At 36.8% G+C, this 25,005-nt stretch overlaps 1 protein-coding gene across 1 annotated transcript in view; it reads left to right on the plus strand.

Annotated features, from left to right (window-relative positions):
- Positions 1–25,005, plus strand: part of ME1 (malic enzyme 1) — a 157,484-nt gene that overhangs the window by 24,164 nt on the left and 108,315 nt on the right. The window contains exons 2-3 of the mRNA NM_204303.2: positions 16,224–16,357; positions 23,685–23,834. Coding sequence (NP_989634.2) covers positions 16,224–16,357; positions 23,685–23,834 — 284 coding nt within the window. The remainder of the gene's footprint in view (positions 1–16,223; positions 16,358–23,684; positions 23,835–25,005) is intronic.

The raw sequence follows: 25,005 nt of genomic DNA on the forward strand, positions 1-25,005 counted from the left end.
CTTCTGAGCTCGTTCTCTTCAGCCTTTGCCTTTGCATTCATGCCTTGGTGTTTTCATGCACAGGTTAGACTTGCTCCGTGTTGTTCATGACTCATACCTGTGAGGTCTGTTTCACTAAGTTATCAACAGAAAATAAATCCTTTTACTTGCTTAGTTTACTTTTCCTTCTCTATCAGCTTGGCCTTCTGCTGAACTGCTCCACTCCCATTACTTTCTATCACAGCATTCTATGATTCTATGATTCTGTGACTTAACTTTCCTTCTGCAATCCTTCTCTCCTCCACTTTCTGTGGTGCTCCTCCAGCAGCTCTCAGCAGCTCCTTTTTGTGCCTTTCCTGTTTTTTACTCTTTCCTAGTAAAGTCTGTGGCTCCTGTGAGAGGCAAAGGGACAGAACCATGTTGGGGCTGTGTCCTCAGGAAGGCCAGTGACTTTGTCATATTCAGGCGTGCTTCCTGTGAGCAGCGAGAAGTGTTTTTTCCTATAGGAAAACCAGTTTTTCTCATGAATCTTGTAGATGGATTTCTAAAGTTCTATCTATGTAAATCACATTTCCTCCTAGAAAAATAAGCTGCTGTTGGAAAATTTTGCTTATTAAAGCTTTGACATATGGTCTTATTTTGAGTGCCAGTACGGATGAAAGAAATCTGTTCTAAGGACTGTGCTGACTGATTCAGAATTGACACAGTACCGGTCCAGTACCAAAAACTGCTTTGAAACCAGCCCTTTTTGGAGCAAAAATAACCAGAGCAACCTCTCTAGAAAGCAGCCGTGCTCATTTAGAAGACTGCCAGCCCCTCCTCATGCAGAAAATAGTGGTAGGTTTGCTAAAACTCAGGAACAATGGGGAAATAACAAAATATTTTTAGTTTACTGTCAGGCTTCAGATATCAAATCATCATGAATAATTGTGGAGATTTGAAATATAAAATGTTCTTGTGACACAGTCTCTGTAACAGTCTCTGTAATATTATCACAGTATGAGTCGCCAAGATGCAGACAACCACTGTGAATTTGGCCCACCATTCCATTTAAAATTTCTGTCATAAGCTGTTTAAAATTCCAAGGAGATGTCATAGTTGACTGAAGCTAAATAGCAGCCTGATGTGCTTGTTAAAACACTTATGGCTCAATGTGTTCTGTCATTTGCGTTAAGGAATTGAGTATTTTGCTGTTCAATTTTTAGAGCCGTTTTGTGGGGTTCCTCTCATCCTTTTGAGAAAAAGCTTGATATTTAGAAAAAGTGTTCAAATATGGGTAGAAATTGTAAGAATAATAAAGTCCATAGTTGTGGCTTCAACTATGTTGCATGCAGTAGATAAAATGGAAATGCAACTTAGGTCTGTATTCTGCTTTCTGTTACTTCATAAGGAATTGTTCTAGACATCAGGGAGCTTCTGAACATTAAACTTCATTTAACAACAACAGCAAAGAAGAGACCGTACTATCAAATAACAAAAAATCCTTTAATTTTGCATAATAGGGCTCAGAAAGCTAATGCAGATCAAGGAAAGCTTTTTGGTGTTTCTAAGGTAGATCAAGGCTAGAAACAAAGGGGATCCTATCAATGTTTATAAATATCTAAAGGATGGATGTCAAGTCAAGAGGGTGCAGCCAGGCTCATTTTGGTGGTGTCCAATGACAGGACAAGCGGCAGTGGGCACAAACTGAAACACAAGAAGTTCCATCTGAACATGAAGAAAAACTTCCATGCTGTGAGGGCAGCTGAGCCCTGGGAGCAGGCTGTGCAGAGAGGGTGTGGAGTTTCCTTCTCTGGAGATATTCAAGATCCTCCTGGATGCTTTTCTATCCAACCTACTATAGGGAACATGCACTAGCAGGAAGTCTGTCCTCCAGGGAAACTTTGGAGCTGAGGCTCGCTTTTTTTTATGTAGCTTCTTTATTGGTGGCCCTTTTTGCATATTTCCATCTTCTGAGTAAAGGATAATGAGAACACGCCATTTGAACTGTAGGAAATAATAAAGTAAGTTTAGTGTGCTGATCTGTACTATGAAGATTAATAAGCAACCAAAATACCTGGATTGGTTGTTGGTTGTGTAACTTATGTTACTGTTCACTGTTGAAGTATTTCAAGAATCAAACAGACATTTTTTATACTGATCTGGTTATGAAACAAATGAAAACTGATGATCCTTCACCACTCATAGCCTGAGTAGATCTCCCACGTTGCCTAAAATATGTCTCAAATAGGTGAGACATATTTTGCCTCAATAGCTTAAGGATCCCAGGCACTTATAGGAAAATATCTTTACGTGTGTCAGTCCTATAACTTGATCTTCACTGCATAAACTTTGTTGGCTTTTGGGAAATATTTTAGCTATTAGCCCATGAATGTTCTGGTTTCCTAATTTATCTCCAAGCTATTTCCCTTCCTGTGCTACCACCCACAGTGTGCACTGCTGTGTAGGTGCAGTGTTTATGGGTCTGCAACTCCCTGGGTTCAGAACAGTCTTGCACCAAGGGCAATGTTGAATGCCAGCTCCAGAGTAATCAGGTTTAAACAAGATATTTGTTCTCATTTTGCATGAGTGATGGATACTACACAGTGCTTTCCTCTGTGGCAGTTATATAGCTAGAAGAACCTTTTAATGGGATGGGATAATTAGATACTAGAAAATGAGAAAGATGGAAACAGTGGGGCAACATTTCCTTCAGGTTCAGTCAAGTAAGCTTGTGTTAAACATTTACTCCCAAGATATGTTTTTCACTGTTCATGTAGGAAATGTTTTGCTTACAACAATTTCTGTTTTGTTTTGCTGTTTTGCTTTTATTTTCATGTTTGTTTGTTTTTTTTTGTTTTGTTTTGTTTTTAGACTAGCATTTCTGTGAGTGGCACAAAAAGACAGAAGGATGAGAAAATCCATGATTTGCTTTCAAAACAGTAGCAACTTGGAAAGAATCAGTTCTCCTGTGAGAGGATTCTTTGCATTTTTTCATCTTCAAAGATTTTCTTTCAGGTAGAAATCTCGTGTGTCTGATAGCAAATTCAGATGGTTTTTTGTTGGCTGGTTTCCTTAACTGCTATTTAGATTTTATTTCCATAATGTTCAGTTTTCTTTAATCCAGTATTTGCTTTTGATCAATCTAATTCTTTTGGAGAGCAGTCAAATGTAAAGAAAAGCAATATACCCCATTTTACCACAGTTTTTCCATACATTTTTCAATCTGATCCTTTCTATGCATCTATCCCACCCTAAGCAGATACAACTGATATGCAGGTTGTATTTTGGCAAAAGTAGAACTCTGTGAATCCACTGGGTATATCTTTTTAAAATGGAATTACTCTGTCATCAGTAGAAACCTTCCTTTGATCAAGTTTTTCCATACTCCAGAAGACTGTTGCATAACTTTGCTTTCTCTAGGTAACAAGTTAAATGATAGTTTTAAGTAACAAAATCAGAACTCATACTAAGATTCTGGGCTCACTGCATCTTATTTTTCCCATTGACTTTACATACTAAGAGTTTGCCTTCTTAGTCAGTCTGATCCATTCTTTTTTCCTCCCGTGTTAACTAAAATGATAGAAACAAAATCTGTTTAATCTCTGTAGCAAAGTTCAAATAAGCTTATCATATTTTCTACAAATACTAACTGTATGACCAAGCTGTGTGCACTCTCTTCTATCACTTGACTGCTGTTGCCTGGTGCTGAGATCATGTTTGTCTATGGTTCTGGTAATGAGAACAGTTATTGATGGCTCTGCTTAGTGCTTAAGAATGCAAAATAGGAAAACAGATCCTGTCATGAAACAGATACTTCATTCCTACATATTTAGCAAAACTGAAAGACAGAATATATGCAGAAAAGAAAGCTATTGATTATATCTAGGTTTGTTCACTAATTTTTGGTAATACTGATAATGAAGCATGGAAATGTGCTACCAACTGCTTCAATATATTATTGAAATCGAGAGGTTTTGATTATAATTATGTTGGCTGTTTATGTAACTAGAAGAATTTCTTGCCCCCCAACAAGACTGTTTCATTAGCGAATGCTTTAATTTATACATGCTAAGAATCTTGTGAGGCTGTCTGTGATACACCTTTTCAGATGTGTTAAAGTGTGGGTCCATTATCTGATTTTTTTTTCCTTAATATTTGAGTTCTTGTCAATTGCAATGTGCTTTTATACTTGCACAATATTCCATTCAGTAAACCAAAAAGAGTGGCAAGGTGGCTCTCAAAATGTAATAAAACTGTCAAGAGTTCAGTATTTGGCAAAGATCTGTAGCAAAATTTAGTCTTTTTTTTTTTTTTTTTTTTGCATTAAACATGATAAAAACATTCACAATTAATATCCGCATATATTTCTTTTCTAAATTCTTGAATAGCCATCTGATGTAGTCTGGAAAGTAGGAGTCATGGCCAAGGAGATTAAATGTCAATTTAGGTAATATAAGTCTGTCTAGCATAGTTTATCAGACAGTACAGTATAATAACCTAGTAATATAATCTTTTGATGTATTTTTTTATTAATACTGTATAAGCCAATTAAGATGCCTAACATTTCTACTTACTAATGAAGAAAGCAGTACAATTTATTGGGTGCAGTTATTGTTTATGTGATACTACATTTAAGAAGAAATAAATGATTGGCTTCTAGTGCTGATCCAAAACTAACTAGCAAGGCTGTAATCCTCAGGTCTGTTTTGCAGATTGCAAGGCCTGGCTGCATGCTTGGCCTAGAGATGTCAGTGTAGCAGAAGTCAGCTGTGTTACTAGAGTGATTTACTACTATGGTTGTGTACTATATTATGAATCTCTTGCAGTCTTTCCAAGACTACTCAGCGTGTCATTGCATGCTTGTCTCCCGTTTCTGTATGCCTTTAATTACAAGTTTGCACTGTAACTGTCTTCATAGTTACAATATAAAAATTAATTCTGGGGAGGCCTGAGAATGAGGAAAAAAAAATGTTGATTTTCAGAGCACCGGTAAATTCTAGCAACACTGAATGGGAAAACAATGCATTGGTGATTACAGTTTCAAGGAAAGATCTGCAACTCTGTGTAAGCACTTTTTTCTTCTTCTTCTTTTGAGTAGAGATTGAAATGTCCTTGAATCTGGGAGTTGAATCTTGCCCATAACATTTTAATCTGCTTTGCAGAAGAAAAGTGTTAGAAATGTTGACTTATTCTTGTAATGTCTGAAGAATTTCATCCATAACCACAGTGGGGTAGTTGGGTCATCTAGATTGTATGGCATGTTGTACCTGCTTGATCAGTGCTTTTTATTGCAGCCATATATCTCACAACTCCAGGGAACACGGAAATTCAGAGAATTGTCTGTACCAGTTCCATCTTGAAAGCTTAGGATAGATTTAAGATCTAGTAGGTCTTACCAGAATTGTTTTTTTTCCTAATGATGTTGGAATAAAACTACCTCCTAAAGAAAACCACACATGGAAGAAGAAGAAAGGAGTAGAATTTTGCTTAGCTTAAATGACCCATTGAAAAGTCTCTCAAGAGAAGAGAAGAAAATGACTTTTGCTTGAAAGAGAATGCTGCAAGTAGAATTCTTATTGTTTTGGCAAAGTTATTATTGGATAAATTATCTATCTGCTGGATAGATGTTTTATAGTAGACAAGATAAATGGCCAGATGAGCTGTGCTTTGGAAACAGGTACAATCAGAGAGTAAGTTTGGTTTTTGTGTACTACTGAGTTCTGAGAACAAATGCCAAGGTTAGATGAAGCAAGTTCCCTAGACAGAAGACTTGGATAGTCTTTGCTATTTTCATATATTTATATGTTTCCTGTTCTTAGACTGAGATTATAAAAGGAAAAATAAATTTTAAACCATAGAATGAAGAAATACCTGATACGCATGTAAAATGTGCTTTTATTGTATGACCCAAAAGATTTACAGGTGATAGACTGTGTAATACAGAATATATCTGGATTACCTATGACAGTGGAAAGCTTTTAGTCCAAAATGACTGTTTGCATTACTTTTGGTCCAAAAAAAGAGAAAAATGTTCATCCTAGTAGCCAGTTCAGTCTCTCTGTGGAGTGAGCAGGGTGCCTAGGGATCTGATTTAGAGTAGGACTGTGCTACACATCAGCCATCTAATGATATTCATCGTTTAGGTTCAGCAAGTTTAGTATCAACAGTACTCTGGTCAAATATTTATCCAATCCACTCTTCCTAGAGCTGTATCGCTTAACAGGGAGTGTCCTATCAAGTTGCTGCTGTTGGTACTGTTGTAGGTGTGGAATGAGCTGTTTTAACAGTCTAATCTTTGAGCCTTAGCCCCATGTCAGTAGCAGTAGTAGTGGAAGGTTTCAAGGAAAAGTACATATTTAAGACAACACGGGGCCAAGAGCAAGGTGTAGAAAATAGATGTACGGTTTCTCCTTGACAGCAACTACAAATCAAATAGACACATAGTATCTTGATCATGAGAGGGAAGTTTCACTTCTTTTTAAGTTGCTATAATTAGGAAGATGTTTAAAAATAAATTTTAAGGTATGCTAATATCTGTCAGAAGCTTTTCTTTTTATTTTTTTGAACTGCCTGCTAACCAAACCTCAAATCTGAGCCTCCCATGCTGCAATCTAAATCTGCACGGTTTAGATTGCACTTTGCCTTACTCTAAGCAAATCTAAGCTACAGTATTTAAAATATTTATTTGTATTAATTATTTTTTATTCTGCTGAAGAGAAAATTGTCCTGTCAGGAGCACAGAACACAGTAGCTGATAATCGCTTTACTCTCTGAAAGGCAACAATAAAATCTGCTAAGCATATCAGGTTTATCAAATCCCCGCAGGATTTCAGGGCTTACTAACCTGTATTTGGATAAGTGGATATTTTAAACAGATGGACTTTTTGGCAGTCACTGAAATTCCTCATCTACCTACATGGAAATCTGACTGACTCTCAAATAATATCTGATTTTGCACATGTAACTGGCATATTGGAGACTGCATACGTGGAGTCTGTCCTTTATGTAAAGGTATTTTCAATTAAATTTGTATTTACGATTAAATACCTTCATTTGGCACTTCATTTGGAATTGTTCTAGTTAGCAATATATGTCAGATGTCAGCTGATACTACACTTATCTAAATTCTCTTCATAAATAAAGGCTCCATATTAGTTATTCCACTGATAGCATTGCAAACATCCTTGATTATAGTTATACCAGTACTGACTCACAACATCTTCTGCTCAAGAGAATTCATTTCTATAGTAAAACGAGAATTTCAGGTAAGGGCTAGTAAAAATTAGTGATATCTTTATTTAAAAAAATTCACTACCAGCTCACCAGTGGCTTTCAAGTGGGTGCTCAGGAAGCCCTCGGTGCCCTTTTTCCCCCAGGTTTCTGTCTGCAGTCCTTGGTTTCACACAGCAGTCACCTCCTTCTTGGAAGTGCCCCAGGTTGTGCAGCTCAATGGCAGCATGTGCTGAGGACCTCGAGCAGATCTGATGTCTTGCAGGGCGCTGAGCTTATCAGCTCTGGGGGTTCAGCAGTGCAACTGTTCTGTGGTGCTCAGCATGTCCTGGGAGACTTCCACAGGCAGCTCCTCAGTAGACTCAGGTGTCCTACTGGGACATAGGGACCTGCAGAGCACATTGTCACCAGCTCTCACCAAAGGGCTTTTATGCCAACCCTGTATTACTGTTGTATTACAAGGGACAGGAACAGTAGAGGAAAAGATTAGAAATTGTAGTTGATGCTGAAACATGTAGCAATATGCCAGACAGCAATATTAGTGTACTCACATTGAAAGTAATTGGATAGGTATCTCTACAGATCTTACACTAACATAACTGTTCCCTGAGTGGTATCTCAGATTCAGGCACTGCAGGAAAGCTGTAAAGGTCTGTGGATTTGGGAGGTGGAGGCTGGGGGGTTCTTTCTCCTTTTCTGATGCAGTTTGCAAATGACACCATGTCTTTAAGATTATTTGGAATCTACTTTTAAGTCACCTAGCTCTGATTCAAAGCATACAGATCCAGTTCTTGCAATTTTTTGGTTAGTTTGAGCTTGAGCATTTCTGTAATAATATGAAGGATTCATAGTAGGATGATTTTAGTGGGACATGAGGATTGGGAATCAAAAGGACTTTTGGATCTTGATGTACTGGCTCATGTATCATAGAATCACAGAATATTGTGAGTTGGAAGGAACCAACAAGGATCACTGAGTCCAACTCCTGACTCCACACAGCACCACCCAAAATTCAAACCCTTTGCCTGAGAGTATTGCCCAAACACTCTCACAGAATCACACACAGGATTTCAGGGGCTGGAAGGGGCATCAAGAAATCATGATGTCCAACCCTCTGTTCCTTGAACTACAGTAACTCAGGGTCATGTCCACTGCCCTAGGGAGCCTGTTCCATGCCCACCGCCCTCTGGTGAAGAACCTTTTCCTAACCCCCACTGTCTGTTCAAGTCCTGTTGCTGTCATCAGGGAGCACATCTCAGCACTTCCCCTCTACTCCCCTCTTGAGGAGCCATAGGCTGCCATGAGTCGTCTCCTCAGACCTCCTCTGCTCTGGGCTGTGCAGACCAAGGGACCTCAGCCATTCCTCACTCACCTTCCCCATCTTCATAGCCTTCCTTTTGATGCTCTATACTAGTTTTATGTCCTTCTTATACTGTGGCTCCCAGAACTGCACACAGTGCTCGAGGTGAGGCTGCACCAGTGCAAAGCAGAGTGGGACAAGCACTTCCCTTGAAGTGGCATGTACGCAACTAGTGCCTTTTGAGGTACACAGGAGTGCTGTGCCTGGTGTTATGTCTGTCTTTCACCTGCTGCTGTCCAAGTATCCCAAGTCTTCTTGAAATTGATTTATAGTTGATAGCATTGTCATAGTGAGCTATGCCATGTTGATTTCTCCAGTACCTTAGAACCTCCCAGATAACAGAAGGCTCTTATGCATGCACATCTGAATTTGCTTTGTAGGCAATACAGTTATTAGAACCTAGGGAGAAATTTGGATTATTGATTGCAAGGTATCTTTTCTAGAATGAGCTGGATCATTCTTTGTCAATACTATGTATTGTATGACTGTAGTAAAAGGATAGGTTCCTAGATTGCCTATGAACAGCTAAATTTAGTGTCTAACTCTAGATTCTGTCCCATCCTAAATGATACCACAACACGCTCTGCATTTTTATACAATATTAACTTGATGACTTATTTTATTCTTGAACTTATTAATCTCTGCTGTTTGTGCAATCACAAACTTAAAGTGAGGAGAGGTTATGCAATGCAAAAAGATTTTACTGTATATGTGTGTGTATAATAAGACAAATATGTACCAAAACTTTCTTAAAATAGTTTTGATTACTTTCTTTCAGGTAATTGTTTACAATAGATTAAAGAAAGATTGACCAAATAAGAGTGCCATGATTTGTCATTTCTAATGTGCTAGCCTGAATCATGCTCATATGAAATCCCCATTACCAGACCACTGCAAGGCTGCCAAGCTGCCCACACATTCCCATGATGAATTTGCCAAGAGAAGTCTGATCTCCTGTTAGCCATCTGCATTTGTTTTGAGTCATAAGGCCCTGGATGTGTTTATTAGCTACTGTTTTTATTCGTGGTTTATTTCTTAGAAGATGTTTGTGACTTTGGTTTCAGTTTCCCTTGGTGACAGGACTTATTAAGTTTGCATTTGAAAATCCTATGGACATAGAATTGGGCTGTGACTATAATTCAAGTCTCCTGACTTTCCTTAAAACTTGAAGTAATTTTATGTGCAGTATACTTTAGCAGGTTTATTATGACTCCTGGAAAACAACATTGACGTTATAAGTGCTAAATACCAGAATATAGCTCTTCAACTTAGACATTAGCTGCATTTAAAAATATGCACCAAATCCAACCCATGCCCCTTGACATTTTATAGAGGAAACCGGGGTAGATTCTTCTTTTCTGTTTGTGATCAGCACTGTGCCCATGAACTATAATGTATGGGTTGTCTAAGGGTTGCAATACAGAATTTGTATTATCATGTTCAGTATTCATGTCTGAGCTTCATCTTTGATATTGATATTTGACACAGGTATTGTTTTCCCGAGGTCCAAATGATGATCCTAGATAACAGAAAACCATTGCTTGGGTTAAGATTAAGATTATTAAAATAATTAAGATTATTCCTTCCCCTTAGCTATAATGGCACTTTGTGACTGCTCGGGCCTAAACTGCTGTTCAAAGAAGAAGAATTAACTCACATTGGCTGTCTGTGGTTGTGATATTTTGTGGCAATCATGACAAGAATGTTGAAAGAAACTAGCAGGATCATCTTTAGCCATACTTAGTGATCCAACTCAAATGCCTTGCCATGAACCACATCTGTTTTTAGAAGAAGAAGTTTATTACTCATCGTATCTCAGGGCAATATTCTTTGTTTCCTGGGGTGTTGTCCCTTTGGATCTGGAAAATGTAAAGGACTTTTCTGCGTTATCTGAAGTGCAAAGTGAAAGAGAAAAGCTTGTAAAGCTTCATTTCTGATTGCACATAGGGTATTTCTTTAAGTACAAATAATATAAAATATCACAAAGGGATTTGCAGATCATCAGACTCTTAAACATAGCTTAAAATGCTTGAAAATTCATGTGTGCTATATTCTTTTATGGAAATTTTAATAAAGTTATTCGAATTCATAAAATTTACAGAAAAAAATTAATATTCTTATCTTAAAGGGAAGCACAATATTTCATGTGCTTGGAAATGTTTTCATTTAGCCCAAATCCAGCAGGACTATATGTATGTTATGCTGTTTTCTCAGCGTACAATGTCCTCCTTAAAATAAAGCAAAAGAAAATTGTTGTATTTGTTTTGACTTGGATTCTTCCCTAACAGCACTGGTGTAGTATGAGGAGCCAAAATTGTGAAAGGCAAAAGCAAGAGTAGCAAAGGATTTGCTTGAAAACTGCTATACATACCAAAGATTAAATTCTCCAGAGGACCACATCTCATTCTGTTGAGCTTCTGGAGACAAACTTGTGCATAAGATAGTATGAGCAGTATGGGTTGTCGTGGGACTGGCAACTAATAGTGACATACCTGGGAAATCTTGAGGAAAAACTCTTCTCCAGTGACTGGAAAATGTTTTGAGTTCTTCAGCCAAAGGCTTACTTCTCATTTTATTTTCCTTTTTTTTTTTCTTTTATTGTTATTATTTTTTAAGACACGGAATGGCAGGGTTCTGTCTGTAGGTATATTTCTTCAAAGAAGTGATTCAAATCTTTTCGCAGGCTTGCGTTTCTTTCAGCTGTGGGCTTTTCTCTGCACGTTGTGTGCCAAAATGCCTGTGCTCTGCTCTGAGTTACCGGCTCTTCCAGCAGCAGGCTGCAGGCGGTGGCTTGGAGCCAGCTCTGCTCCTTCCAGCTGCAGTCACAGATGTTCTGCATATCTGCATCACTTGGATTTGTGTGGTTCTTTCCAGATACTGTTGAAATTAGTTCACTCTTAGTATTTTGATACATGGAAAGATCTTTTAATTGAGATTTTTTTTACTTTTTGCTTGGCTCTGAGACAATGATCAGCTGTTATCTGTTGTCCCCAAGATATTTTAGAGATTGTGACTTTTATCTAGTAGCATCTTAGATCAGCAGTCCAGAAACATTTTCTTCTAAAGTAAATGGTACTTCTAAATACATTTGCTTTTTAGTTTCCTCTTCATTTCTTCCTTCCCCCCTGCACAGATCCTTTATGCTCAACTGCGTACACTGCCACTTGAGTTCAGATGTTAGTGTTGCAGGTTGTCTCCTGAGTCTTGAGGATGACTTGAGGTCTGCTACAACCAGAAGCTGAGTCACCACTTCTAAGACCCTTGGATGTGAGCACGGTTTCATCTTTGAAGACAGCACTGTCCTACGTGCTGTAATGTTAGGAGCTGTGTGCAGTGAGTCCTACAGGAGATAAGCTTTCCTTCCGAACGGGTACAGGTTTCTAAAAATGACCATTTTGGCCTACTGGAACAAAAGAGTAGTAGGTCTTTAAAGAAACTGAAGGAGAATGCCTGAGATGAACATTTGTTGAGTTTGTTCTGGCTACCCATTAGTGGAGTTGAATCTCAGTGCATAGACAGCATGCACACATAATTTTGGTGCACTGTCTTTTTCTTAAGGAGTTTCTGTAATCTTTGGAATCTTGTTTGTGTTAAAAGAGAACTCGTCTCTTTGCTGACTGTGAACTGAGACTGGGATAGTTCTTGAAATATTTTGAATGTGCTCTCTGTCTCCTCAAGCAGAACTTGGTTGAAAGCTGGTGCAAAAAACTGTTCAATTCAGAGTGGTGTTTTTCTGTTTTTCCTGTTATATGACTGCTACTGAACAAGGGAACTGATGTGTAAGTGCACGAAAATAAGCATGTAATGGAGTGGATTGTGGGAAAGGATAGAGGCTGGGCAGAGAACATAGCCAAGTGCTGGGTTAATAAACTGATAAAGATTAAATAACAAAAGAATACTGAACAGTGTGTAGTAATATAAATAATTGCTACAAGTATTGCACAACATTGCAAACTGTGTGATGAATTCAGAATTAAATGTATTTGCCATGAGTTGAACTTCTTGAAAATGAAAAAGAGAAAAACAGACACAAAAAGCTTTCTGCTAAACTGAGAATGGAAGTCGTGTGTAAGGAGCAATAAGGTAATAAATAAATAAGTAAATAAATAAATAAGCCAGTTCCGCCAAATGATTTGTGAGAAAGGCAGGTAATGAGGAAGGTGAAGAAGAACTCAAGGTTTTAAGCCAGAATATTTAAAAGAAGCATATGAAACAAAAGCATTTAAGACTTGAAAACTCTTACCTGTGAGACTTAAACATAATTCAGTTTCTGATTATGATGGTATATATGTTGCCTTCTGAAGAGACAAAGCAATGAACGGAAGGAGCAGAATTTAGGTAAAGTTTAATGCTTACAGTTGCAGTCTCTTGATCTTGTGTTGTTTTTAGATTGTCACACTATTGTTCTTCTTGGACAAATTATTTGTAGTACAGAGTGCAAAATGAAAATGTCCAGTTTTATTGTAGTTGAGCTACATTTAGAGGTTGGAAGCCTGCCCCATCCAGGTGTGTGCACGACTAGCTCTCTACAAGGAGTGGGTAAGCCAAGCTGAACTTAGAGCACTCTCTGCTGGATGGCTGGGAAACCACACTTTAAACATAAAGAATTCTGCAGTAGAAAAATAAATACGAAAAACTAGTACAAGAAATTTAAACCTAAGCCACAAAATGTATGTAGGCTGGCTCTCTCTATTATAAGAAGATGAAACACAGTAAGTTTGTTACGTGAAATGGCCCTCTAATTAAATTGTCATGCAGTGTGTTTCAATCATAATTATTTTCTTGTAAGCACATACAGTATCAGAGAAAAAGGGAACTAATGTTCCATCTTATACATTTGAAAAATTCATGATATCTGTTCTAAAGAAGAGTATACAAGTAGAGAATTTTAAAACCATGCATAGAACAGTAGGTATAGATGAGTGTTGTGTTTTTGAAGTACTGCCCGAAAGAAATTAACATTTACTGTAGGAGCTGTAGCAACATGTGGAAAATATGCTATTCCAAGATGAAACACTTTTTTAAAAGGGAACTTGGCAAGATGCAGTAACTTTTCTTGTGTCTGTTTTAAAATATAGTTTCCAGCAAGAACGCAAATTGTAGAGTAGTAATTAAAGTTCCTATCTTATTCCTAAAACTGAAGGTAAGCACGAACACTAAAAGTGAAGGTAAGCAAAAATCTTTCTTTCAGAAGAATCCTCTCTAGGAGATATGGGCGAGAAGGGAAGCAGAGGGTAATTAGCTTGCCGCTTTTTTGTCAACACTGATTCACTGAAACTGTGAAGCTCTCTTAAGTCCAATCATTTGGAACTGCTGCTGAAGGGTGTGTGTGCATGAGCATACATGCACAGCTTTTATGTATTTCCTGGGGCAAAAGAAGTCTACTGAGGATAGCAAACCAACTTTGAAACCCTTGAGGAGTGTTGACTTGTTCTTCTTTGTTGGTCTTTCAAAATGTAATAGCAGCTGAAGTCACTCATGGCATACAGGGCCACAAAAAAGAAATGTTGGATCAGGAAAAAATGAGGCTTTTGAAATCCCTGAAAACCTACATGCATGGAAAGCTGTAGCAAAATGATCATTGGCCTTTATTAAACTTGTTTTCACTCAATTTCTTTGTGTAAAAGGAGTATGTTCAATAGATTCAGAATTGTTCGGTGTTTCGAAAAGTTTTCATCATGAATATTTCTTTTCTTTGTTTTGGGGTCATCTTTTTGCTTAGGGTTAACAACTCGGTTAATGGCAGTTAGTGTAGACAGTGTGAACCAAATGTGCACCATCTAAATGCAGATAATATGTAGATAGTGATGGAATTGCTGTTTTTTCTTCTTTTTTTTTCAGTCAGCTGTGATATAACTACTTGAAAACTATTTTGATCAAAATCAGCATAAGAAGCATGGAATAGTAAGAGGAAAAACAATTTTGTAGTATATTTCTGTACTATAGAAATAAGTTCATTTCTGAAAATGAAAGCTTGCCCCTATATTCAAAATATCCAGTATCAACACATCATCTTGCATCACTAGATGTTGTGTAAAAGGCAGTAATGGTATTGTGTAGAGGACTGTGAATCTGATCTCTTGAAACAACGTGAGTATTTGGTACAGTGAAGGGTAACTTTTGCATTTGCAGCTGCCTTGTTTTTTGTTTTTTGTTTTTTTTTAATCATTTTTTCACCTGCTCATTCCAAGACTGAAATGAACAAAGAAATTTTGAAATCATATTCATAGAGATAGATGTGAAGGTACCGTAGTAGTATTTACTGTCCACAGGAGAATGAATGCAAAAACATTACTTTGCTCGTTTTCCCTCTTTTGTGCCATGAATACACCCTAAGAGTTTTTTGTTTTTCTGTTTTCAGAAGAACTGAAATGTTTTGTATGTTTTGTACAACAGGTATAGAAGACAAGGCAACTGTCTAATGGCTTGTTTATTTTTACCGGAATACATATATCCTCTTGTTGAGTGATAAATGCTATCTAACCTCTAGTATGTTATATTTTGAATATGTTTAAGGTGCATGATATATGTATTACAGAGACAGTACATTACAGAAGTTTTTGGTGTAAACCTAGAATGAACACCTGCAGAACTGCAAGATATGCTCCAAGGATGTAAAGAAAGGCAGGCAGGATGTTAAGGAAATAAGACAACATGTTGGTGTAGCCTCATGTATTGGTTATAGTGTGAAACATGTATCGATTTGATAGGTCATAGGTAGAAGAAAGCCCTATCACGTTCCTTTTTATCTCCCAAATCTGATTTCATCAACAATCTTCTCTGTCTGCAGTTACCATAACAAAGTAAAACTTCAACATTTAGGATCCTTGGTATTGAGGTACTACACACACTATCGTCTTTCTGCTCTAAAGGCATACTATTTATTTCAATAGATTGAGTAATTTCTGAATATATTTTAGACAAACATATCTCATTATTAAAGCAGATTTTTGCCAGATATTTGGCAGTCTACCTTAAGCTGCAAATGTTGTGTTTTGTGACTATCTATTTAACATACTAACTACCTTTTAAAGTCTTCTGGATGCTATGAAGGAATCCACTGAGTCTGTACCAAGATTTTTCTTACTGTAATTGAATACAGATTTGAAAAACAAAACAAATTTGGATCTGAACTTATACCAAACTCAGAATGGCCATGTTTCTGTTGACTGACTTCACTAGGTTCTGGATCAGCCTATTTGACTATAAAAAGATAACGACTACCTCATTGTATTATGGCATTCTGTTAAAAATTCACATGAACATCTGACATAACCCAGATCTTCAAAAACTTTCAGATCATAATGTTTACACTGAAATGAACATTATCCATGCTTTGTGTTCAGAAGAAAGCCAAACAAATGAGTGTTTAAGGGCATTCATTCACCTTTCAAAACCCTTGTATGTTCTGCACTTGATCTGTAGTTTAAAACTTTGCAGGGAATAATACTGCAGTGTTGGAAGATTTTAACTCATTCTGTATAGGAACATTCTCTTTTATCCAATAATAAACCTTTTTTCCAAAATAATTTCATAATTATTAATTCTGTTTAGTATTAAATAGGTTCTTTTTCTGATGCTAACTTCACCTGTGTTATATTTTGCTGAAGAATTGTATTGAAAGATATCTCTCCATCTATATCTCTCTTATGTGTATGTATATTTATTGCAGGGCATGGCTTTCACCTTGGAGGAAAGGCAACAACTGAATATCCATGGACTGTTACCACCTTGCTTTCTCAGTCAAGATGTCCAGGTTTTGACTATTCTTAAGAATTTTGAAAGACTGACATCTGACTTAGACAGGTAAAATATGGCTGTAAAATTGGAACCTAATTATCAAATGTGGTCCTTTTTTTCTCTTTGATTGTAGATGAGATGAGTTTTGAGCTGCTGCTGCTGTTGAAAATTGAGAATCATTAAGCTAAACTCAACAACATCTTTACCTGTATATAGATACATATGCTCACAATATATATAAAATATCTAAAGCATTATAAAACTGGGGGTGGTGGTGGGGAGGGGGAAGGATAGCATTTAGGAATACTCATTTGGTAAAACTTCATAAGTTACAGCAGCATTACTCTCTATTTTTCCCCCATGCCTTGCTTTTCTCTGTCGTGAGTTGTTTTCTTATCTTTATATAACTAACAGCTTATAGATACCTGTCTATTGGTGTCTATTTGAAGTTCCCATAATGTTTGATTTTCATAGAAGCAGCATAGTAGAAGCATGGCCTTCCTTGTCCATGCCGAACACATGGTTGTGGTACCTGGATGCATTAGCTAGCATCCAGTGATTTCAGAGAGAGAAATATCAGTTATCAGAGTAGTAACCTCTCAGGCTAGAATGATCAAGTCTGAATCTCTATGTGTAGCATAGCATAAACTGTCACAGAGACACCTCCTTTAAACACATATATTAGCATAGCAGTGAGCTTCTTCTGTCCTTATGTTTTCATCTCCTCCTTAACTCTTCTGTGAAGAAGTGCCTTCATTACAGGACAATACAGTTTGTTTCTACTTGAACAGCTGTATTTTCTATTCATCTGTAACTTAAAAACAGGGAGAAAAGCCTTTTATACCATATTACTATGTGTTTCTTCACTTGCAAGGAACTTTTGCTGCTAGTTCAGGTCACAGGAAAAAAAAGCACTTGTGCTTCTCAAAACAACACAGATGGAAAGTTGCAGATTTAACTATGCAGAATGCAAAAGGAGATTAGCAGTATATACAAATCTTAATTCTCTACTTTTCAGCCAAATTTTTTTGACATTTAAATAGCTCTTTGCCACAGTGAAAAATTTCTGCAGGAAAGGGATACACATCATACCCATATTTTGATTGCAGTGGTCTCCCACCATTGTATGAATACTTAGTAGAACACTTGCTTTGTTATGCTGGTAGAAAGGAAAGAGAAATTCATCTGACTTGAAAGTTGGAGAAGGAAGATACATTTTCTGAAAAATACAATGTACACAAATATAAATATCCATTTAAAAATATATAAAGAATAGGGGTTTTTTTTGAAGTCATTTTCTTCAGAGTTTTTTTTTTCCCCAAATTTATCTTATTCTGATCAGTTTAAAGTCTGTATATAAATAATTAAACAAAATTCAATATAATTATTTCTCACCTATGAGTCTTCCTTTGCAGATTCTCTTTTCAAAAAAAATGAAACAAAACAAAACAAAACTGGTTGGGTGAGAAAAACATTTCTTTCCTGCTCCTATCACCATCCATTCTTAAAACAGAAACATAGACCTTACAAAAATACATCCATGTACATTGAGGTTTAGATTATATTTTGCTTTTTAGTTTTTTTTTTTGTTGTTGTTTTCTACTGTAGAGCCATTTTTTTAGTATAACACTTTTTTTTTAATATAAAGGATATATTGTATTGTGTGGCTCTGAAGTGCAAACTTGTTAATTGGATTTTAGTAAAACACTTCAGCTGAGAAAACTAATAAGTCTTACAGTTTGTCAAATGACTTTAGACTATTAAAAGCTACTAATGTGATCACTAGTCAAAAAAGAATCATAGAATCGTAGAACGGTGAGGGTTGAAAAGGACCACAATGATCATCGAGTTTCAACACCCCTGCTATGGCAGGGTCACCAACCGCCAGATGAGGCTGCCCACAGCCACATCCAGCCTGGCCTTGAATGCCCCCAGGGGCATCCACAACCTCCTTGGGCAACCTGCTTCAGTGTATCACCACATTCTGTGTGAAAATACTCAATCAAGGCTTTAGTAATTAATATTAAACTTCTTAAAACCTGTGCATATTGTCTAGTCTTATTCCATGTAGCCTGAACAGTGTGGCCACGCTTATACTGGTCAATAAACTGGGCTAGGAACTGTCACCATGCTTGACGCCACAGAGCTGAGCTCAGTGCAGCTCATCTGCAAGCAGACATCTGGTCTCCATGTCCCAAATTGCCTCTTCCTTCCTTACCTCCAGTAGTGCAGTGACATAATTTGCCAGCTGTGGTATAGGGCCTGGGTTGGACTCAGCCTGGGAATGAATACCACATGGTTATAGAGACTATCACATGCCAATACCCATGCCCAGACCTAGACGTCTTTTAGTTCAAGTTGAGAGAAGGTCTGAGGAATACCTGATCAATGTGCATAAACACCTGATGCCAGGGAGCAAAAATGAATCCAGGCTTTTCTCTGCTCTCACCGACCCTGCCTGATGCAGGAATATGAGCTTGGCAGTCTTCAGAGGGTCTTTACAACTTCAGCTGATAAAACAGATCTATAGCAGCTATGTAATAAGCATTGAAGAGTATTGATCAATGTAAAATTGGGAAAATTAAGAACTTAAAGCACTTAAGCAGTTAAAATTATATAAATTAAAATATATATAAATCCACAAGTGCCTTTGGAATGAAATTCGTTCTTTAAGAAATCACATGTGTATTCTGTGTGAACACCCTGCAGGTCTGAATTGACTCTTCATGGCATGCTATAATGTGATAAAGAAATATCCTATGAATTATATTGTAGGGGTGTTTCCTTCATTTTTTAGCAAAATAAAAACTCTTGAATGGTACATGTATAGGTGCACATTTCATAGAAGCATAGAACCTGTCCTGTCACTGACACCAGAAAGCAGAGTTCTGCGCTGGCCCTCCACTCCCTGTGAGGAGTGTTTGGCCGCCATTAGGCCTCTTTACAGCTCCGCTGCTCTGGGCTAAGCAAACTGATGGAAAACTTGGGAGTGTTTGCATGCAGATGATGCTTCCTTTACAGGTTATGAACTTGGGCTTCTTTTCAGAGACAAGATGTTTGTGTGAATTGAGTGTGAAAAGCTTGTGTGTGCAAAATGTGATTTGCAGTTGTTTTTATGATTCAAGTGTCTGCAAATTTTATTGGAAGTGTGTCAGTAGACACCATACTCTGCAAACATGCACACTACACTTGTGTGAGCTCAGAGCCATTTTTTGAATTAAAAAAATACCGTCCTCCAAGGTTGTATGTTAATTCTGGTCTCCTGTAGTCGTATTCATGTTGAAATACACTAAAAGGAGGTGGAAATGTGATCCCGCTCCTGTGTTACTACTTGAATCCTATCACTGATGGAGACTGTCAGAAGACTTTGACTGTTTTAATTGGAAATTGAAAGACAGTCTCAGTGGTCCCTATACAGGAAGGTGTTAAAGGACAAGCACGTGTAAGAGCATGCATCTGTTGCTTTCTAGAGAAGGCAAAGATAATAATTCTAGACAAAAAATTACTTCCACCATGCACCTAGTCTTCCTTCCCATAAGAGCAGTAATTGAGAAGAGAGAAAGGGATGCTATAGTTTTCTTCCTAAAACTAGGATTTGATCATGTTTGTGTATTGGAATGTTTTACATCCCAGTACAAAAGATTATGTACGTACATTTGGATATGACAGTACCAGATGCCACTAAGTACTTTAGATAGAAGAGTATTATCTGATTAAATGTGTGCTGTGTAAGACAGTGCTGTACACTGGCAGGATTGTAGCCTGCTCTAGTTTTGATTGGAAAACATGCTTGTGCAAATTCATAGAGCAAAACTGATAGTACCACGGCATTACATGTTTTGGTATGGCTGATATTCCTTTACTGACTTGCAGTGTGAAATTGCTGTGTTCTGAAATACCACAAGTTCATATATAAGATGAATGTGAAACAGAAGCAAGTATACTGCCTGGTACGCTTAGCAAAAAAAAAAAAAAAAAAAAAAAAAAAGCCAATAAAAGAAAATAATTCTGCTCCTCTAACTTAATGTGGAAAAGCCGCAGTGAATTCCGCAAGTAATCTGATTTTTCTCCCCGTATGTTCCTAATTGTCTTTATTTTTGCTCTGTACTGACACTGAAGTCTTTGCCCCTTAGTAAGACATATCTTCCATCAGAGCTTTTCCTTCTCCAAACAGTTATACTGGTAAAAATTTTACTGAACATGCTAATATCAAGGGAGGGGCCATCGGATCATTTTTTTCCTGAGAATATTGTGTAACTTTTTTTCTTTAAGTTCACTGTTTTAAATAACATTTCTGTGTTGACATTTTTAATTTGAAGAAATGTATGTGTCTTTACACAAGTTATACAAGTTATACATATACATATATTTCTTCCAAGTTTTCTTTACTTACTCTCATGTCTTGCAAGCTAAGAGCAAACAAATGCTATTGTTTTTTATGTGCTTGCTTTTGATCCACAATTCCATTTTAATGTGTAAAATGATGGTCAATAGGGCACATGTACAGTAAATTATCCTAAGAAATAGTCTAATTTTCCAGTAGCTATATCAGTTTTCCTTTGGTTTTTGGATGATATTTGGTTGGTATCTGTTTGTTGCTACTGGAATTGATTCTATTTTAAATGGAATCAGAACTATGGAGTGGCTTAGATTGGAGGGGAGTTTAAGCCCCCTCAGTTCTGACCCCCTGCCATGGGCAGGGCTGCCCCCCACCAGCTCAGGCTGCCCAGGTCCATCCAACCTGGCTTCAAGTGCCTCCAAGGATGGGGCACCCACCGCTCTCTGGGCAGCTTTGCCAGTGCCTCACCACCCTCTGAGTAAAAAATTTCTTCCTAACATATAGCCTGAATCTCCCCTCTCTTAGCAGTCAAACAGCAATCTAGCACTACAAGTTCTTAGGCAAGGAAAAGTCAAGGAAGCAGAATGACATAGGAAAAATGTGAATACTTGGCAGTCTCTACTGCCTTCCTTGCCAGTTCTTGGTTTTCTACTTCTGAACCTTTTCTCTGAAATCTTTGTTCAAGACTCCTTGTATGAGAACAGATAGTATTTTTCTCCCTTTTTATAGCACAGATGATCATTCTCCACATTTTATTGCTTGTTTTCACTATGTTTTTAATTACATGTGGTCTTTAGTAAAAGATTCCATGAAATACTGCATTTTAAATGTATCTTTTTTAAAACACAATGCTGAAAACTGTTTCATGGTTTTAATTCTGTAGATTACTTGGATTTTACTAAGAGATGCATAGTTGTTGTCTAATGCCTTATAACCAGCACCACATTGAAGATGAGAGATTTTTGGTTTTCCTTCTTAAAAGGAATTTCTCAGAAAGCTGAAACTCATAAGAAAGTAGTTTGAGAAGATATTTTATACCCATCACTGAAAATCAGCCTTCTGATCAAAACTGCTCTTATCTAGAAATATTTTTTTTTCTGATGATAGTATCTATTATGCTGATATGGTTATGGCCAAATATGCAATACATTAAAATATGATTTTATTTATTGTGCTATTATTATCGTTGTAATTTTTTTAACCATATCCCAAGTATGAAAGTGGCATAATTAATACAAATAAGAAAATCAAATCCTGATTTATTGCCCAAGGACAGAAAAAACAGAATGGAGAATTTTAACAAACTAAAGAGTGGAAGCCCTTGAAAAAGCTTTTTTAAAACCTTTTAATTTACTCTGTAAAATATTTCTTTACAGCATTTAAAATCCAGGGCTGGTCTGAGTAATAAGAAAGGGCAATGAAATGGTATTTTGATGTTTTAAATAGCTGCTTCTCATTTTAAGTAAAATTAGTAAAAAGGAGAAAAAATATACTGGCAACTTATTCAAAATATAATCACCTGGCTTGCATGAATGGTTGTAGTCTCTGGTACAGAGCAGACCTGACAGCATCTGATAGTTTCTCACACCACTTTGAGATCCTCTAGAAGCAAACAAATGCCCTCAAATACATTTGCAGTTGTATGTAAAGGAGCTTGAATTTCAAGGTAAATGCTGGAATAATTGTTCTCAGCTGAAAGGTTTTAATAAAGAATGTGCTCCAGGAATACAAGGAGGTTGAAAGACATTCTGTATCATGATAAAGTGCTAGGAAAATTAAAGATTGTAAGGAAATGTACTAATATGAGGGAAAATTAGTATATTTGTATTTGTAGCTGAGAACTACAAGTGTAGGGTATAATTTAACTCTGGAGAACATTCAAAAGTTCCACGTAGAAGTGAAGATAGTCTGGGATATCTCATGATGGTGGTATTTAGAGTACATGTTCAACATTTTGGTTTCAAAATCTTTGTCTGTATGGAGGCTAGAACACCCTTTGTAACACAAGGGATTTAACTGGTTTGCCTCTCACTCCTGCCACATCACTGCAGTCTCCCCTTGCCAAAGGGGCTGCACTGACCATTTGTACTGGGCTTGTTGAATGCTTCTTTAACTGATGGACAAAGCTAAGCTTTAACAAAACAGCTGAATATTTGCTAAATTACTTAGGCTCATCAGATTCCAAAATATCAAGTGTTCATGAACTGACCAGGCTCATACCTGAGAAATAATTGTATAACTTGAAGTGGCTAGAAATGAAGACTCTCATTTGCAGTGTCATACTCAGTGATCCTGGCTGGGATCATGAGTAATTCAGTATTTATTCAGCAGTAGAGTGACAGTAGTCAAAAGTAGACCAGGATATTTTTTTTCACTCTCATTTTTCTGATGTTTTAACTTGGAATTCCTTTTTACATAAATATAAAACTTCCTCAAATGCAATCCAAAATTTATTTCTGTTAGGAGACAAAGAAAAGATTGTAGATTTCATTACAAAGATAAAATTCACTGTTGAAAGATATATGTCAGCTTTGTTTTTTGAAAGCTTTGTCCTTTAGCATACTGGTAAAGTATTTATTTGAAGTATTCATCTGGGTTTGGGAGAATTTGCTATGAAAGCAAGAGAAGAAAATGCTATATTTTCTAGTTTTTTTTTTTCCCGCAAGTGAGTAATTTTGTTTAATTTTTCTTTTAATAACTATGTAATTTCAAATGAAATAGTTGATATGTATGGTTTAGGTTCTGACAGACTGAAAATTATCTTGCAGTGTAATGTTTTATACCTGGATCAGCTCAGGTTTATCTTCCTGATGGTGTAGAATATACCAACATTGTGATCTTTTCAGCTTCTCTCTGTCTCAACCAGTTAGTTATCCTTTATGTCTGAAATAGTATTGTTGTTAAGACAAAGAGGAATTTAAATATTCTAGACAGGAAGCTAAGGGGCTGTTTCAGTACAAACATAGCTTGAACTAATTATCTAGTTCTTTTTGTTTCTGAATTCACTTCATATATTCACTCGATGCCTGCCTAATTATATTTAATTCTCCACAGATATATTCTACTAATGAGTCTTCAGGATCGAAATGAAAAGCTTTTCTATAAAGTGCTGACTTCTGACATTGAAAAGTTCATGCCTATTGTTTATACTCCCACTGTGGGACTGGCTTGCCAGCATTACGGTTTAGCATTTCGGAGGCCACGGTATGTAAGTTTCAAATAAAAGTAATTGTATCTTATTTTCTTCTTGGCAGATTTTTGCATGGGGGGTTCTAACATTGCTGAGTGTAAGCCAAAACTGTAATAGTTGAGATAAATCAAATTAAACTTTTGGTCTACATTAAACAATCATTTGTGTTGCATTAAGAAGGTAAGTGCTTGTTTTAATTGTGTTAAACATGAATGCATTTTTGATCTCATTAACTTAATTTAACTTTCTTGCAATCCAAGCTGCATGTTAGAACACTATAAAAGAGTGGATCCTTTGTCTTATATTTGTTTTATCAACCTTAAGGGTGTTGGCTTTTACCTATATAATTACATTACAGGTGTTCTACATATATGAAAATAGAATGTATACAATCTAAGGGTTTGTTGAGTGTGTTCATATGGACATCATAGAAATAATCAATAATCCTCAAAGCACCTGTCTCACTGCCTGATAATTTGTGGTTTCATAGGCTACTGGAGTACTTTTATTCTGTATATGGCATCTGTATTCAGAGTGATGGGGAAGTAGTATGAAAGAGATGTAATTTCTGTCAGATTCTGTTTAACTTTGCCTCTTGAACATCATCTCACAGAGTCTGAGATTTATGGTGGTTGCTATTTGAGAATGTTGTGTGTACCAGCAGTGCATCCAGACTTCAGAGACTTTAGGAGTTGGTAATCTCTATAGTGAAGGCAATGTTTTTGCTTCAGTCAGAAACAGTTCCTGAGGCTTGGAAGTGTGAACAATGCTGCATCTCTGCTCCAAATACAAAATGGAGCAATACCTTGGAGCATTCTGTTCTATTTTCCAGCAAAAGAAGAGATAAATGAGCAATATGTGCATAGTTCTGTTAACAGAAATGGAATTTCTTACATCAGTCATTTTTTATTTTTTTTTTACATTGATCAAAAACAAGAGATTTGTGAGACTAAAGGAATGAATGGCTGCTGACACTGTCTTCAGCAGGAGGTATTTGAGGTACAAGGCTTAGGGCTTCAAGGTTTTGTTGTTAATGTAAAAATCATTTTGGCCTTGTGACTGAATGACTCATGGCCATCTGGCCAATTACACAATACAAAAATTCCCACTTCTATAGACAGAAAAAAAGTTCAAAAATACCTCAAGAATGCTTGCTTAAACCTGTGGCTTTTAGGTGCCTCGCCT

The sequence above is a fragment of the Gallus gallus genome, chromosome 3 (genome assembly GCF_016699485.2).
Source record: "Gallus gallus isolate bGalGal1 chromosome 3, bGalGal1.mat.broiler.GRCg7b, whole genome shotgun sequence".
In the NCBI taxonomy this organism is placed as follows: Eukaryota; Metazoa; Chordata; class Aves; order Galliformes; family Phasianidae; genus Gallus; species Gallus gallus.